This window comes from Nesoenas mayeri (genome assembly GCF_963082525.1).
Source record: "Nesoenas mayeri genome assembly, chromosome: 1".
NCBI classification, from domain to species: domain Eukaryota; kingdom Metazoa; phylum Chordata; class Aves; order Columbiformes; family Columbidae; genus Nesoenas; species Nesoenas mayeri.
The window spans coordinates 205,623,496-205,637,251 of NC_137541.1; the positions used below are offsets into that span (position 1 = coordinate 205,623,496).

Here is a 13,756-nt window from a genome sequence, read left to right on the forward strand (position 1 = left end):
CCCCATTTCACCAGTGCACAGAATGAGGGGTAGATGGGCTTGCAAGTCAACACACACTGTGTCCTGGCAAAATAACTTGTAGTGCCTCAACTTAAACACGGAAATTCTCCTCAAAATGGCACAAAATCAGACTGAAGAACAGCTTTGTAACGTGTCTGGCTCCAAATGGAGTTAAACCCAACTTGGTTCTGTGGCAGTGACTGAGGTTGGACCCTGTTCCCAGCTCCCCAGGTGAAAGCAGAAATACTAACTGGATGCTGTCTTATTCTACCAGGAATGAGCTTTACCCTGAGCACCTATGTTTTTTTCCTTTCATTAGGAATAAATAAATTAAAGAGCAATACGGAACACATCTTTAGGAAATGTTCACAGAGTAGGTCTGATAATTACTTTTCCCACACGAGGGATGTTGATAGGCTTCTCCTGTGCAGTGTCCTCTCTCAACAGTCTCACAAGGTCAGAGAAGCAGTGAAATAAGAAAACTTCTTCATATCAGGCCTCTTCTCTTTCATCTCTGTGCCCTCACAACTTGTTGACTGCTCTCTCTGGCCACCTGCCTCTCATTCTGTCTGATTCTTTTCTGTTCCTGAGTCTTAGTTTTTCTAGGTGTTGCTATTTTTTCCTACAATTAGCTATGCAATGAGACATACTGTTGATATAAGGTAGCCTGGACATCCAGAGAGTAACTGTCTGGATTCAGAAGGGCTGTAAGCCCCCACAGGAGATATGCTGATATACCATGGCCATGTAGTGGTTGAACACACAATCAGGATAGAGTTGACATGCCATCATGACCATCTGAAACAGTAATTTCCAGAAGCTGGTGACCCAAGTTGGTAGCCCAATGTCATGCCCTCAAATGTCATGTCAGCATACACCAGTGAATCATTAGCAAATGAAATTAGGCCCTTTGAATACCAGCTCCTGGCTTTTAAAGGCACTTCCATTTGGCATAAGCTAAGATTGGCTTGCTCTGCTGCTAGATGGCAGAGCTCAGGGTAAAGAAGGAAGCCCTGCCTGCATCTTCTACACCAGGCAGCAGTTGTTAGACCCACCAGTAATGTGTGAGGAGCACCAGCCAACACGATGTAGTCTGGATGCTGATGAGGAGAGAAAGGAGCTTGGCCAGATCAAAACCACTCTGGAAGGAGAGTGCCTGCCACGGGAAGTTGTTATGCCAATACTTTTTCTCCTTCCAGTTATCTGTATCTCAACTAGCTTCCCCAAATCATTGATTTCCCCTTTCTTGCTCCTCAAAACATAGACTTTGTTTCAAGCTATTGCACAGCCAATGAAGAGCTGGCTACCTTGTCCATCTGATGAAATTTGGGAACTAGTTTTTGTGGACCTGCCCCAAATGTTTGGCTGCAACTGAGCACCCCTGTTAAATGTCCTATTTGGGACAGTTTGTAAGGCATGGGATGTGCTCAGCCACCTGCCAAGATTCTCTTCTGGGCTTTTACCCTGAGCTCACTCTGAAATAAACACAGCTGGAAGAGATTTGACTCATGCAAACTTTTGAAAATTTAGCCTATTGAGTCATTTCTGATTTTAACGTCAGTATAGGGAAAAAGCATCTTATATTTTAAACATAAAGTCCTCTTCTCCTCAGTAGAGGGCACATTAAAAATAAAGCGGTTCAGAATGGGATCTTGGCAGTTCAAGAGCTCCTACTGTTTTCTTGTGACTCTGGCAATTGCTTTCCAAGGAAACCTTTCCAATACAACAGAATACAAACTAATTTACCATTTCTGAATTGTATAAGATTAGCTGTTTTACTGAAACAAACCGGTATTTATTAACAGAGCTCAACTGCTATGCACTGTATCAAGACTAGTAAATATGAGATATGATACCAGTGATTACCTGAATGTATGCGGGTGCTTAGCACAAGTGCTGAGAGACTGGTGGAAAACTTGATTTGCTAAGCAAATGGCTTGAAAAAATTAAACAACTGGGTGATTTAGTAAGCAATCTGTCATTTTAATTACCTTTTATTACATTTCCAGTAATTTATTTAATGACTTACATTTTTTTGTTTTTGCTTTTCAGCACTTCCAGAAAAATGTTAAATCGGTTAAGTTTTTGGGTGTTATTAATAATAACCCAGAATGCACAACCTGCCTCTTGGCTATATGACCACATGGAGTCTGTAATTCCAACCAAATCAGGTTTCAGGGTTGGGACCTCCACTTACAGGGGATCAGTGACATTCAGTGGCAGTGCCTAAGGGGTAAAGGTCTATCTTACCTTTTATTTAAAGACTTCAGTATGCATTAGGAAATCTGCACTACTAAAATTGAGGTCTCAACAAATTTTTTGGGACTATACATTAACCATTCATACAGGCATGCAGAAATGCAAGTAAAAATGGTGACATTGTGAAGAGGATGCCTTCTGCAGATTTGACTACAGCTATGGAATAATTCTGCTCCTAAACGACCAACAAGAAACTGCCTCCTCCTCGCTGAAATCAACTTCTTGTCACTAAATCATATAATCCTGACTTTCACAGGTTACCCAAAGCCAGGTTTGGTTTTATGTTACAGAATAAATCCCAAATAACAATCTTCCTCGCTTTTCTTATAGAGGTTGTCAGTTTTCTTTTACAGCATTGTACTCAAGATGTGGTTGTAAATTTGAATTCCAAGCCATTTGCTCCAACCGTCTTTATAGTATTAACAAAAGAGTAGCAAGGAAACAAAATAAAAGAAACAAACAGAACAAGCAACGCAAAGCAAAAGGACTCTAATGAAAGCAGTAACTTACTGTAGCTACTTTCACTATCGCTGGCATTAGAAGAAACATGTTCTGCAAGAACAGTACAGCAAATTAAAGAAAATAACCAAGCACCACAGAGCTGCAAAAACTTAAAAGAACCGCCACAGTCATGCAAAGGTAGTTGTGCAGAAAGAAAATAAAAATTATGCAGTGAGACCACCTGAAAAAACGTAGATAATTTACACCGATAAAATGAAAGCTTTGTCTCTTGTGACATTTCAGAAAGACATTATATGTATTAGCTAGTGATATGCAAAGCCATGTCTTTTCCTGATGAGATAGTGACATCTCAGATAACCTAATAATTTGAAAATACATTCTGCTCCATTTGCATCTCACTGGACAACTTGAGTAATTTAATGAAACCTAAGTGTGTTCTCATATTATTCTGCATTGTCAGTAACACACATCATTCATGCATTAGAACCATTCCTGCTAAGCTTCTAACCAAATATATCAGATATTGTAACTATATGTATTTTACCCTGTCCAAAGAAAGAAGACAAAGCCAATGAGAAAACTAAGGAAAAAAATGGAAGAAATCCTTTTCATCAGACATTACCTTGCCTCAGGATTTGAGCTACAGTACAAAAGCCTTTCCCAGACCAGCCTGGATGGGTGAATAAAGATATAAGAACTATCATGATGGCTCAGACTTGCAGTTTGGCAAGTCTGGTGTCCTGTTATTTAAAGGAAGGTGCAACCTATATCATGTGAGGTGGCTGTTCCCAAACTGAGTCAGCAAACTGATGCTATCTGGTCTCCAGGTGGTCTGTAGAACCACATTAAATGTTAGTTTTAGTGGTATTTCAGGTAGAAATGCTGAATATCTTGCACCTGAAAGACCATTTGAGAGTTGAAACTTTTCAGCTGGTCCAGGATATTTAGAAGCTAATGATATAATGGTGATAAATTGGGGAGGCACAGTGGTTAAGAAGAAAGAGGCACAGTGGTTAAACAGGCAATGGGTACAAATAAGTCACCTCCTGATAAACACCAGGAGCTAAAATGGGTGGGATGATATCTCATAAAAATAATAATGGAAAGCTTTGATCTTGGGCTTAGTAAGAAGCTTAAAAAAATTAAACTTACATTTTGAAGAAAACAGTATATTGACTTTCGGACATTTCATAGCAAGTTAACGAAGGGTTGTCTCAAACCAATATGTTATACAGGACCCTGAAGAACTTATTAAACAAGAACAAATATCCTTCATAGTAAGAATTATAATTGAAAAGCATATCTGAGTTGAATATTAGTGAAATTTGGATGGGCGGGAATGTCTAGAGATGTGTCAGTAATTGAAAGCTAGATGCAACATTAATAGAGAAACTAGAGCCTATATAATACCTCTGTGCTACTTTTCCCTTAGCAATTTGCAGAATCCAGTTATCTCCTTTCAAATGGCTGGATGTTACAGAGATTTGTTTTTGTAAGGGTATAGATATTCAGGAGGGTTATCTGATCAGAAGTATTCTTTTCTTAAGGCAGGGAAAGATCTGCATTTGTTGCTAATGAGCTGCTATGACACTTTAAGTAAAGTAGCAGCTTTGGTTAAAATTCAGCTTAAAATTCAGATGGCAGCAACATTTGCTGTCTACCACTGACAAAATGTCTCACAGAACTGTTCTTTTTGTACAAGAGATGAAGCTTTCATCTTTAAATTGCGGACTACTGTATGGCTTGAAGTTAAACCATTAAAATGTCCCTTCAACAAATCAGTCAGAAACAGAACAATCTCTTAAACTGTGCGCATGGATGTGCATTCCTGCAATAAAAAGCACATACAAAACAATAGGCAAGGCAATGTTAACATTCACACACATTTTGCCCCAATTATTTGGCGCATAAGAAAAATAATAAGAACTGAGGAAGAAGGAGCCAAACACATGCAAGTGGATTTTGTTTAAATTATTTAGCTCTGGATATGGAATGTCGTGTAACTATTTATATAGAAATCATCTGCAAATATTTTACTCCATACATTTTTTCTGGTCTAACTTTCGAGGAAGCAAAATTGTTTCTGAACAATTATCTGACACGTTACACATTCTGCAATGCCAAATCTTGAGATAGGATTGCTGCATCGTAAAAAGAGGTTGATTAAGGTTGCGTGACAGAGAATAGGCTGCTAATGGTGAAATGGGTCCAAAATTAGCTTTGGAGAAGGCATGGTCTTCTCTAGCCTGTAAATGACTTCTTCCATTAATAACGAATACTAATCTAAAATCCAGCAAAGTAACAAACACTCCCATGCAAAAAGCTGAAAATGCAGAAGCAACAGCGTAAAATAATTTTCTATTGATCTCCTCACGATGTGATCGAGTTAAAATGTTTAATTTTCCCTTGAGATGGAGCGGGAGGGATTGTTGCTGAAAAGAACAGTCTAGGCAGCAAAACGAGTTCTAGGTATGCTACTCTACAGAACTGCCATGATGGGAACAATAACATACTGTCAGAAACAAAAGCTGTTATTACAAAAGAAGTGAAAGTGTCCACTTGAGACACTGTATGTTATTTAATACCGTCATGCAGAACAAAACGATTGAAACATTTTTAATGCATTCACAGCTGGGTAACAAATAAAACTCTATCTTGTGCATGCTAGGAGTGGAGGGTCCTCAGAGAAGGAACAGAAGCCAAAACAAAACAAAACAAAAAGAGGATTTACAGTGACCATTCCTGGGAACTTACTCAGAGTCTTTGTTCCATAACCGTCGTCACCTAATCCGGGGATGTCCTGCACGGAAGTCCCCAGAGAGAGCAATGAGAAAGGAAGAACAGCCGCAGAAGAGGAAGGAAGAAGTCAGTGGAGTTGAAATGGATACTACCATGACTGACCATGTTGATTGAGCAATTTGGATCCTTGCTTAATCTTTCTGGAACAACTTAAACCCCATATTCTATGGGAATGCAGCCAATGAAAGAGTCAGTGACCATTACACATGGTTTTATAGCTGTGAGGCAGAAGAAATAACCCAATAAATAAAGTCTGAGAAGGAAAAAGTGAATATCTGGGCTTGGAACTAGCATATATTTTTAATAATGCTGGTTCTCTGTACAATTTAAGCAAGCAGTAAATGCCCAGAGAGGTACACATTCCAAGATCTGATTTTCTTCTTTAAGCTGTTAGCATGAACGCTTTGTTAAATTGTTAGTCTTTCAGTGAAGCAGCCCATGGCAATCAACATGAAGAATGCCAAAGGCAAAAATTACATTAGAGAAAACCTTTTAAATAGTAATAATTTAGTTTTGTATTGTGAAAGAAATAATGATTGCATTATTTTGAGCTGGTTCTGATCTGGGAACATTTAATCAGAGACAAGTTTGGATTTGTGACAGGTGTCACAACAACTTTGAGGAGCCACATTTGCTCTTCCAAAAGTTAAGGTCACTGTTTTATTCTACTGAAAATGGTGTTTCCAGGGAAGGAAGGACCAGCTGGATCCAAATTGCAGTCACACATTGGTCACAGTAGTAATACCTCTCCTGCCTGCCTACGACAGATATTTGCCTGGATGTGTGGGATACTGGTATCATGCGTGTCACCCATTTTTTGTGCTGCTGCATGTGACATCGTCTCCAAGAGGTTACTTACGTTCTGGATCACTTGTTTCCTGCTCACTCTGCTCCTTGCTCTTGTAGAATGGGAATTTTCGTGAAAAGATGAAGTTCTTTTTACGCTTGTCATTGAATGACTGTGAAGGAGAAAAGGCATGGGGCAAAAACAGGGACGTCTAATTGTTGTCACACTCATGCTGACAAAACAACTAGTTTGTAAAAGTGGAGAGAACTGTAGTGACTCAAACCAGCCCAAACCAAGTGGCTGCAAAGAATCAGAGGTGGCTGCGGTGAGGTCTGCAGGTTGAAGGCAATGCCCCTGGAGACCGGATTGATTTGATTCAAGAGGTCTCAAATCACAATCTTCAGCTCCTTATTTGGAAATTATCGTGTTTGGCTTGTTCAGATAGAAGGCTACAGATGGCCCAACATGCTTGGAGATCAAGCCACTCATCTTTAATCATAGCAGACTGCGCACAGAATTAATTAACTGGCTGAAAAAGAATAGGCTGTAAAGAGGCAAGCGGAAGGCTTTGATTTGCTTGTAGTGTGTATGTTAATTTAGCCCTCTGCCAATTACATTTTTTTTTTCCTGGTAACTGTTGCCGATATCATCGTGTTTTATTTGGCCTCTTAATTGACAACCTCTTAAGTCTGTTTTAATGCTTTATTTTTTGCATAATTTAAGACAAAATACTTTGTTTTATTTTATACAGGTATATTTACTCATTATATTCCTCTGGATATGCTTTTAGTTTTATGTGATTTAGAGATGGAATTCTGCTCATAAGCAGTATTTCATTACACATTGAGCAATTCATTTAATTCTTCAATGGAAAATCAATACGGAAGGTTTTTTTTACGTGAGAAAAGCTTTTGAATTTATAGGCAGTCACGAAGGCTTGTGGTGCTGTACTATGTAAAAGCAGGATATGCCTACTTGGGGCATCTATTTGAGATACTAAATGGGGAATTAGGGACCCTATACAGTCATTTGAAAGAAGCTGGCACTTCCAGAGGGCATTGATGCTGAGCTGCAGATTGTGCTTATCTGAGTGATCTGAGTTATCCATCAGCCAATGTCCTATACTGAAATGGAATAGATTTAGAGTTTCAGAACATCATTTATTTTCTTACATTTTGGAAGCACAGCATAAAATGTGGTTTAGAATACATGTTTCTGAAAGATGTGAAGATACCGAAAGTATTAAAATATTTGTCTACTTGTGTCACAAAAGTTTCATGCCACTTTTACATTTCAAGCATATTTAAAGTTCAGTAACTGAAAACAAAGGAAAAAAAAAATGCACATGTAGAATAAATGATCCATGAAAATCTCCCAGAGTATGTAAACATTCAGGGTGAAATTAATGTGGAGGTCATGCACAAATAATCCAGACAGCATGCGATTTCAAAACAAAGCAAATATGGAAGAAAGCCAGAGAAAAAAAAATGCACATGAATGATTAAAGTAATCTGTGGATGAAAAGAGGACTGACATGCGTATTACATCACTTTAATGACCTAAAGGATATAATTAAATTAAAATGTGTTTTCTGTGATCATTTCTTTTATATTTCCAAAGAAAGGAAAGTAGCATGTTAACATTTCCCATTGTGAAAATGTTGTTTGTCATGATCAATCTGAATTTGACATAGTAATACGATAGGCATTACACTTTAAAAGGGGAAAAATATATATTTACACAAAAACACCTCAAAACCAAAGGGGTTTTAAAATGACAATCACTTCATTACCAAATGCCATTTTGCTTTGCAATTAAAGAGAATGTTATAAAATTGATAAATAAATATGCTGTGTTTCACAGAAATTATATGAGATATACGGCTTATAAATATTCTTTTTCAATTTTTTACCCATCAATCTAGAGCAAAAACCTCAGAAAGTCCATTTTCACCAGCAAAGCATCATTTTTTGTCAAGCTTATGCATGATCTAACTATATATTCCAAATCAGACAGATACAATACAATGTTATATCAACCTTTTCTCCTTTTGCAATTTCAAGTATTGAGTTGCCTTTTTAATCAGATATTGTTTCACTTCAATTTGGACAATCAAAATCTGACCATTCATAGCAGGTGACTGTTATGTCCAATTGTGTCACTGCATTTACACCAGTAAAAAACCTTGTTCCAAATTTAAGCTGACTCTTAGTTTACTGACATCCATAAACAAATGTTTATGCGTGTGTTAATATTTCTATAGACCAATCAATGTGTATATTCATGTTAATGATCATATATACTATCACAGTCTAGTCACAGGGCCTATATTCAAAACAACAAAAACCTGTAAAATATTATAAAAGACTAAACTGCATCTGATCCTGCAAACCTATGGAAATAATTACTTCTTGGTATTAACTGAATGGGCTTACCAAGTATTTATTTTCTTGTGCACTAAGTGATGTTGCTTAACAAGAAACCAAAGACAGGAGTCTTGATTTTTGTTTTGTGTCCAATATAAATGTGATTAAAATCAGGTCTCCACAATAAGGATATGAAATCCCGCAGACACCCAGCAAAACTCTTCTTACAGATAAAATGATATATGTCTCTATAGAGATAGCGGGGTTGGCAGAAAGAGGAGAGAGAGGCTTATACAGAATAAAGTAATATTTTCATTGGACACACTTGTTCTGATTGTGGAGGAGTAGAGACCAACACTGAATACATATTTTCTTTTTTAAGAAGGAATATTGCATATGTGGAATGGTCATAGGGCTAAACTACAAAATTCAGATGTAGGTTCTTGAGAGATTTTACTTCTATAAAATGGAAACTTTGCGACCTGTCAAATGTTCTGCAGCCAATTTTCACAGGGGCTTCCTGTGCTGCTGGAGGGGCTGTGAAATAGCTGTAGGATAAATGAGAGAGGTATTTGCCAACATCTCTCAGCCCGATGCAAAAGGTGTATGCGACTGGAATTGAAATTGTGATATCAAGCTTAGGTTTGATTCAACAGTATTTATGCAGAGTTTCTGAAAGTCCATGAAAAAGTGCCTGGAAATGGATTCCTGCATGTCACGATTTCTTTGCCATGAATATTGTAAAATCCTGTAATAGCCAATAACTCGGGCATTTCAGTCGCAGTGAAAGACCTGTACAATAGATTACTTATTGACCTCACTGCCATCAGTTCACACAGACTGCCACTAACCTAGGAACTGGCATCAGTGGGCGCTTTACATAGACAAGACATTTCCAAGTATTTGACAACCAAACAGTGAGGTCGTTTTTCACAACGTTGGAACTGTGATAAAAAAGAAGAGTATTTTCTCATCAAAAAAGAAGATAAGAGCTTTCACCAATGTCCTGGCTTGATTTATTGTTTGATGCTTCTTAAGAACAGACTGTGTTTTGAAGAAGCCATGAAAAAAACATTGTGATGTGTATTCTTGCTTGACCAAATGTCCGCAGATGTCTCCGGTTATGTAAGCCTGGCTTACACATGCCATCCTCCCCTGGTTGTGACAGACATGAAGACACTGTGTGTTTCTTCTTAAGAATTTCTTTTAAGTATTCTTTTATGTCAACATCATTTTTATATTCTAAAAGCTTTTCCCTAGGTGCAGCAGCCATATGTATGTTACTCATCAGCTCATAGGACAGGGATTTTTAAAAAGGAAATGTTCATGTAACATTGAATAAACAATCCAATTTCAAAACTTGCTTTATAGTGGTAAACAGAACAACAAGTAGTGTATCATTGATTTGCTAGTTGTATCATTCTGCAATTGGCAACTATATAATTGTTTAACCATCTTCCCATTTTTTTTGTAGCTGATGCAGCCCATACTGTTTAGGGCAGATGAGCTCTTGGTAGAGGTTGTCCTCCTTACACTTTGCAGAAGAGCCTAATATGTTGGGGAAAAATTTATTTTGATGCTCTAAAAGCTCAAAAAGCAACTATATCTTCTAAACCCCATTAAACTCCCAAATACATTGGGAATACTTGATTTTGCTCTTTCATTAAACCAATTCTAATCTTCTGTCATGAGCTGGAACTGGTGTTCAGGGATCACCTGAGAAAAACCTGTTCCAGAGCATTGGCTGTGAAATTCTTTTACAGAGGGTGTAGATGAATTTCATTTACCACCTATTTTTAGGCAGGTTTGCACTAAGCTTTAGCCTAGTTTTTATGTTATGTGATTATCTATACCAGTCTTGTTCTGAGATTGGTCTAGCAGTGTATACGAGTCCATTCATTTTACTGCTTCTCACTCGTCATGCTTTTTTATGCCTCTCCTTTAATACTTATTTTTGGCCTAGCTGGAATGAAAAGCACTTACTTCTACAGCACTCTACAAAAATCTACAAAGTTTATCATCAATATTATGTCCCTGCAATCCTTTTCTATACATTTAATTCACAGGTTTTGTCTTAGGGACATTCTTTTACTCTGTTTTAACACTGACTTTAAAAGAGGTTTGGACACTCAAAACGTGGTTATATCTCTACACATTAAATGTCTCCCATCATACTGAAAAGTTACACTGGCACCAGAAAGAAAAGTTTTGGACTGTAACAGATACTCCGTGTTATTTCTTTTTTCAAACATATGTTACCTCTCTGCTTTTATAGTGGGATTTTTCACCTAGCAATTCCAAGAGCATGATGAAGTCTCCAGAACAAACTTTTGAAGATAACCCTGTGTTACTATGTGAAAAGTGGTTTTGCAGTTAGCATGGCAGCATGGAGTGGGGAACATGGGTCAAACCATACTTTGGGATCTTCTGCCTCATTGTCCCATCTGCAATACCAGCAACACAGCAGTGCCCTCCTGATGGGCACTTTGTGGGGACTAGGTCAACACTAGGACCTGGTGGATGCCATCACTGAGGCTATGGTAGTTTCTTTTATTAAGAAAAGTAATGAAGTCTACTGAGGGTAAGTGACTTGACCAAGTCTAGAAGAAAGTCAATTCTACTGAGCCATTCTTGCTTTCCTGGTATAACCACAAACTTGGCCATGGACTGGATTCACACACATACAAAGCTCGTAATGATGACCATGTAGACATGCAGAATGTAAGCTAAGAAGTTCTTTGTGACAACTGTAGGCCTGGGTGTATAGTGATCACACAGTATATTCTTTAAGACATATAGCACAAGTGGGATTGGGAGCAGTTGAGGGAACTGGGGTTGCTCAGCCTGGAGAAAAGGAGCTGAGGGGAGACCTTATCACTGTCTACAACTACCTGAAAGGAGGTTGTAGCATGGAGGGTGTTGGTCTCTTCTCCCAACTAGCAAGTGATTGAACAAGTGGAAATGGCCTCAAATTGCACAGGGGAAGTTCAGATTGGATATTAGAAAAACTTCTCCACAGAAAGGGTTGTCAGGCATTGGAACAGGCTGCCCAGGGAAGTGGTGGAGTCACCATCTCTGGAGGGGTTTAAAAGATGTGTAGACAAGGTTCTTAGGGACATGGTTTAGTGCTAGATTTAGGTTATGGTTGGACTTGATAATCTTAAGGGTCTCTTCCAACCAAAATGATTCTATGATTCTATGATCTTTCATTTTTAGTCTGACCACACAGTTATATGCTGGCAAGCAACAACTTGCCAACTTCTCTATGTCTTTTTACGAGATGCAGGAGGAAGGATGCCTATATTCTGTTTAGTTCCACCTTAAATTTTCTTAGATACTGCAAGCATTTGAAAAAAAAAAAGAAAGAAGCCTGGGCTACAGTCATTCCTTATTGAAGTTTTGCAACATGATCTGTTTTGATAAGTGAGAATGAACTGGGTGAGAAGAAGTGCAGATGAAGATAACTCTTCTTGCTTTGTTCTCCCATGAAGCTGCAGGAAGATTTGGATCTTGGAAATCCAAAATGAAAAAGTACAAGCTGATTAAAAACTCCATGCTCTCTAGCTTCTGCAGACAAGGGCAGCGTGGTTTACTATTCATAAATATTAAATTTTACTAATTTATTTTTTAAGAATGACTTAATGCCATGTATTAGCCAGCAACTCAATTTTAATTCCTAACAAAACAACTGTTAAAACCAACAAAGAATACTAGGAGAACAGAAAGACTAGTAGATTTTCAAGAAAACATGTAAAGGTGATATTTGCAAACTTGGTGCGAGGTATGAATCACAGTAAAAAGGGATTATTCATCTGTGCCAATTTACATTGCATCATTGTCAGCAGAATTGAAATGCTGTTGTAAAAACCTTGTGTACGTGACAGCCAAGGTCATTTACAAATATCCAAAGGTTGTACACAAAACGGGTGGGAAGGATTTGTTCAAGCAGCAACACTGGAATTAATAGTGTGAAAATAAGAAAGGCCAAAGCTCCTTGACAGTGAAATCAATTTGGATGTAGAATAATCTGCCCCGAGGGAAGAGAAAAAGCCTGGATAATATTTCACATTTGAAACAAATCTGCTAATCTTAAGTACTACAGGGAATAACAGCACAGTGCTGGGAGACAAAGGCGGGGTGAGGTGAAGGAAAAAGAGATGAACAAAAAGCCTCTCCCAGCTCCGGTTCCTGTGTTTCTGTGCCGAGATGCTCACAGACGCAGCATCGCGGAGTTGTGCTGGGTCCAGCACAGGCTTTCACCTCATTGCGCTCAGTGGGAAGCTTTTCCTCTCCTTTCTCAAGGCTTTCTCTGGAGTTAGACAGAGTATTTGATGTTCGGCAATGTTGTCCCAAATCTCTCTCTACCCTTTTAACTATTTTTTTTTTTCCCAAAAAATAACTTTTCCTGTTAAAGCTGATGTATGCCATCAGATACTAATAGTGCTAACAAATATTTGCACATGTAAACCTATCTCGGCATCCTTTGTGCAACAACGATGGTGAAAGAGACTCAGAGATGAACAGTAACATTGGTGTGTACTTGGCAAAGTTTGGGATTGTCCGATCACCAGCTCCACAAATTTTCCTACAGTATACACCATAGGACCTTTATCAGCTCGATCTTCATTCACTGAATCACAGAATGTTAGGGATTGGAAGGGACCTCAAAAGATCATCTAGTCCAATCCACCTGTCAGAGCAGGAACACTTATTTTCTCATATATTTTTCTTAACTCTGATACCCTGTTGACTCCTGGTGCTTCTTTAGATTTGCAAATGAGCTTGAAGGTTTTGGTCCTCCCTATGTAATCTTTTGAATTAATAAATAGAGCTGGAGAAGGCCTTAGTTATCTGTGCTGTAAAGCAAACAAACAAGCAAATAAACAAACTAAACACTAATTGGCTCCTTTATCGCTATTTTTCGTGGAAACATTTGTTTGTGCAACCAAGTGCTGTGCACTTGGCTTGTGCAAGTGTAAACTACTGCACAAAATTGACCACTGCATATAAAGAATAGGTTGCGTATAGACTTTTATTACTCTTATTTTGTGAAGTAGTAGCGGACAAAGATTTACATTACTGA

At 38.1% G+C, this 13,756-nt stretch overlaps 1 protein-coding gene across 8 annotated transcripts in view; it reads right to left on the bottom strand.

The window, feature by feature from the left end:
- DLG2 (discs large MAGUK scaffold protein 2) overlaps nt 1-13,756 on the bottom strand; it is a gene marked incomplete at both ends in the record, with an annotated part of 882,996 nt that overhangs the window by 16,212 nt on the left and 853,028 nt on the right. For 5 of the 8 annotated variants that reach the window (XM_080346631.1, XM_080346628.1, XM_080346632.1 and 2 more), the window contains one exon: nt 5,476-5,521. In XM_080346631.1, coding sequence (XP_080202757.1) covers nt 5,476-5,521 — 46 coding nt within the window. Of the gene's footprint in view, nt 1-2,769; nt 2,812-5,475; nt 5,522-6,379; nt 6,480-13,756 lie in introns of all 8 variants that reach the window. The other 3 variants (XM_080346627.1, XM_080346630.1, XM_080346629.1) reach the window with 3 other exon arrangements.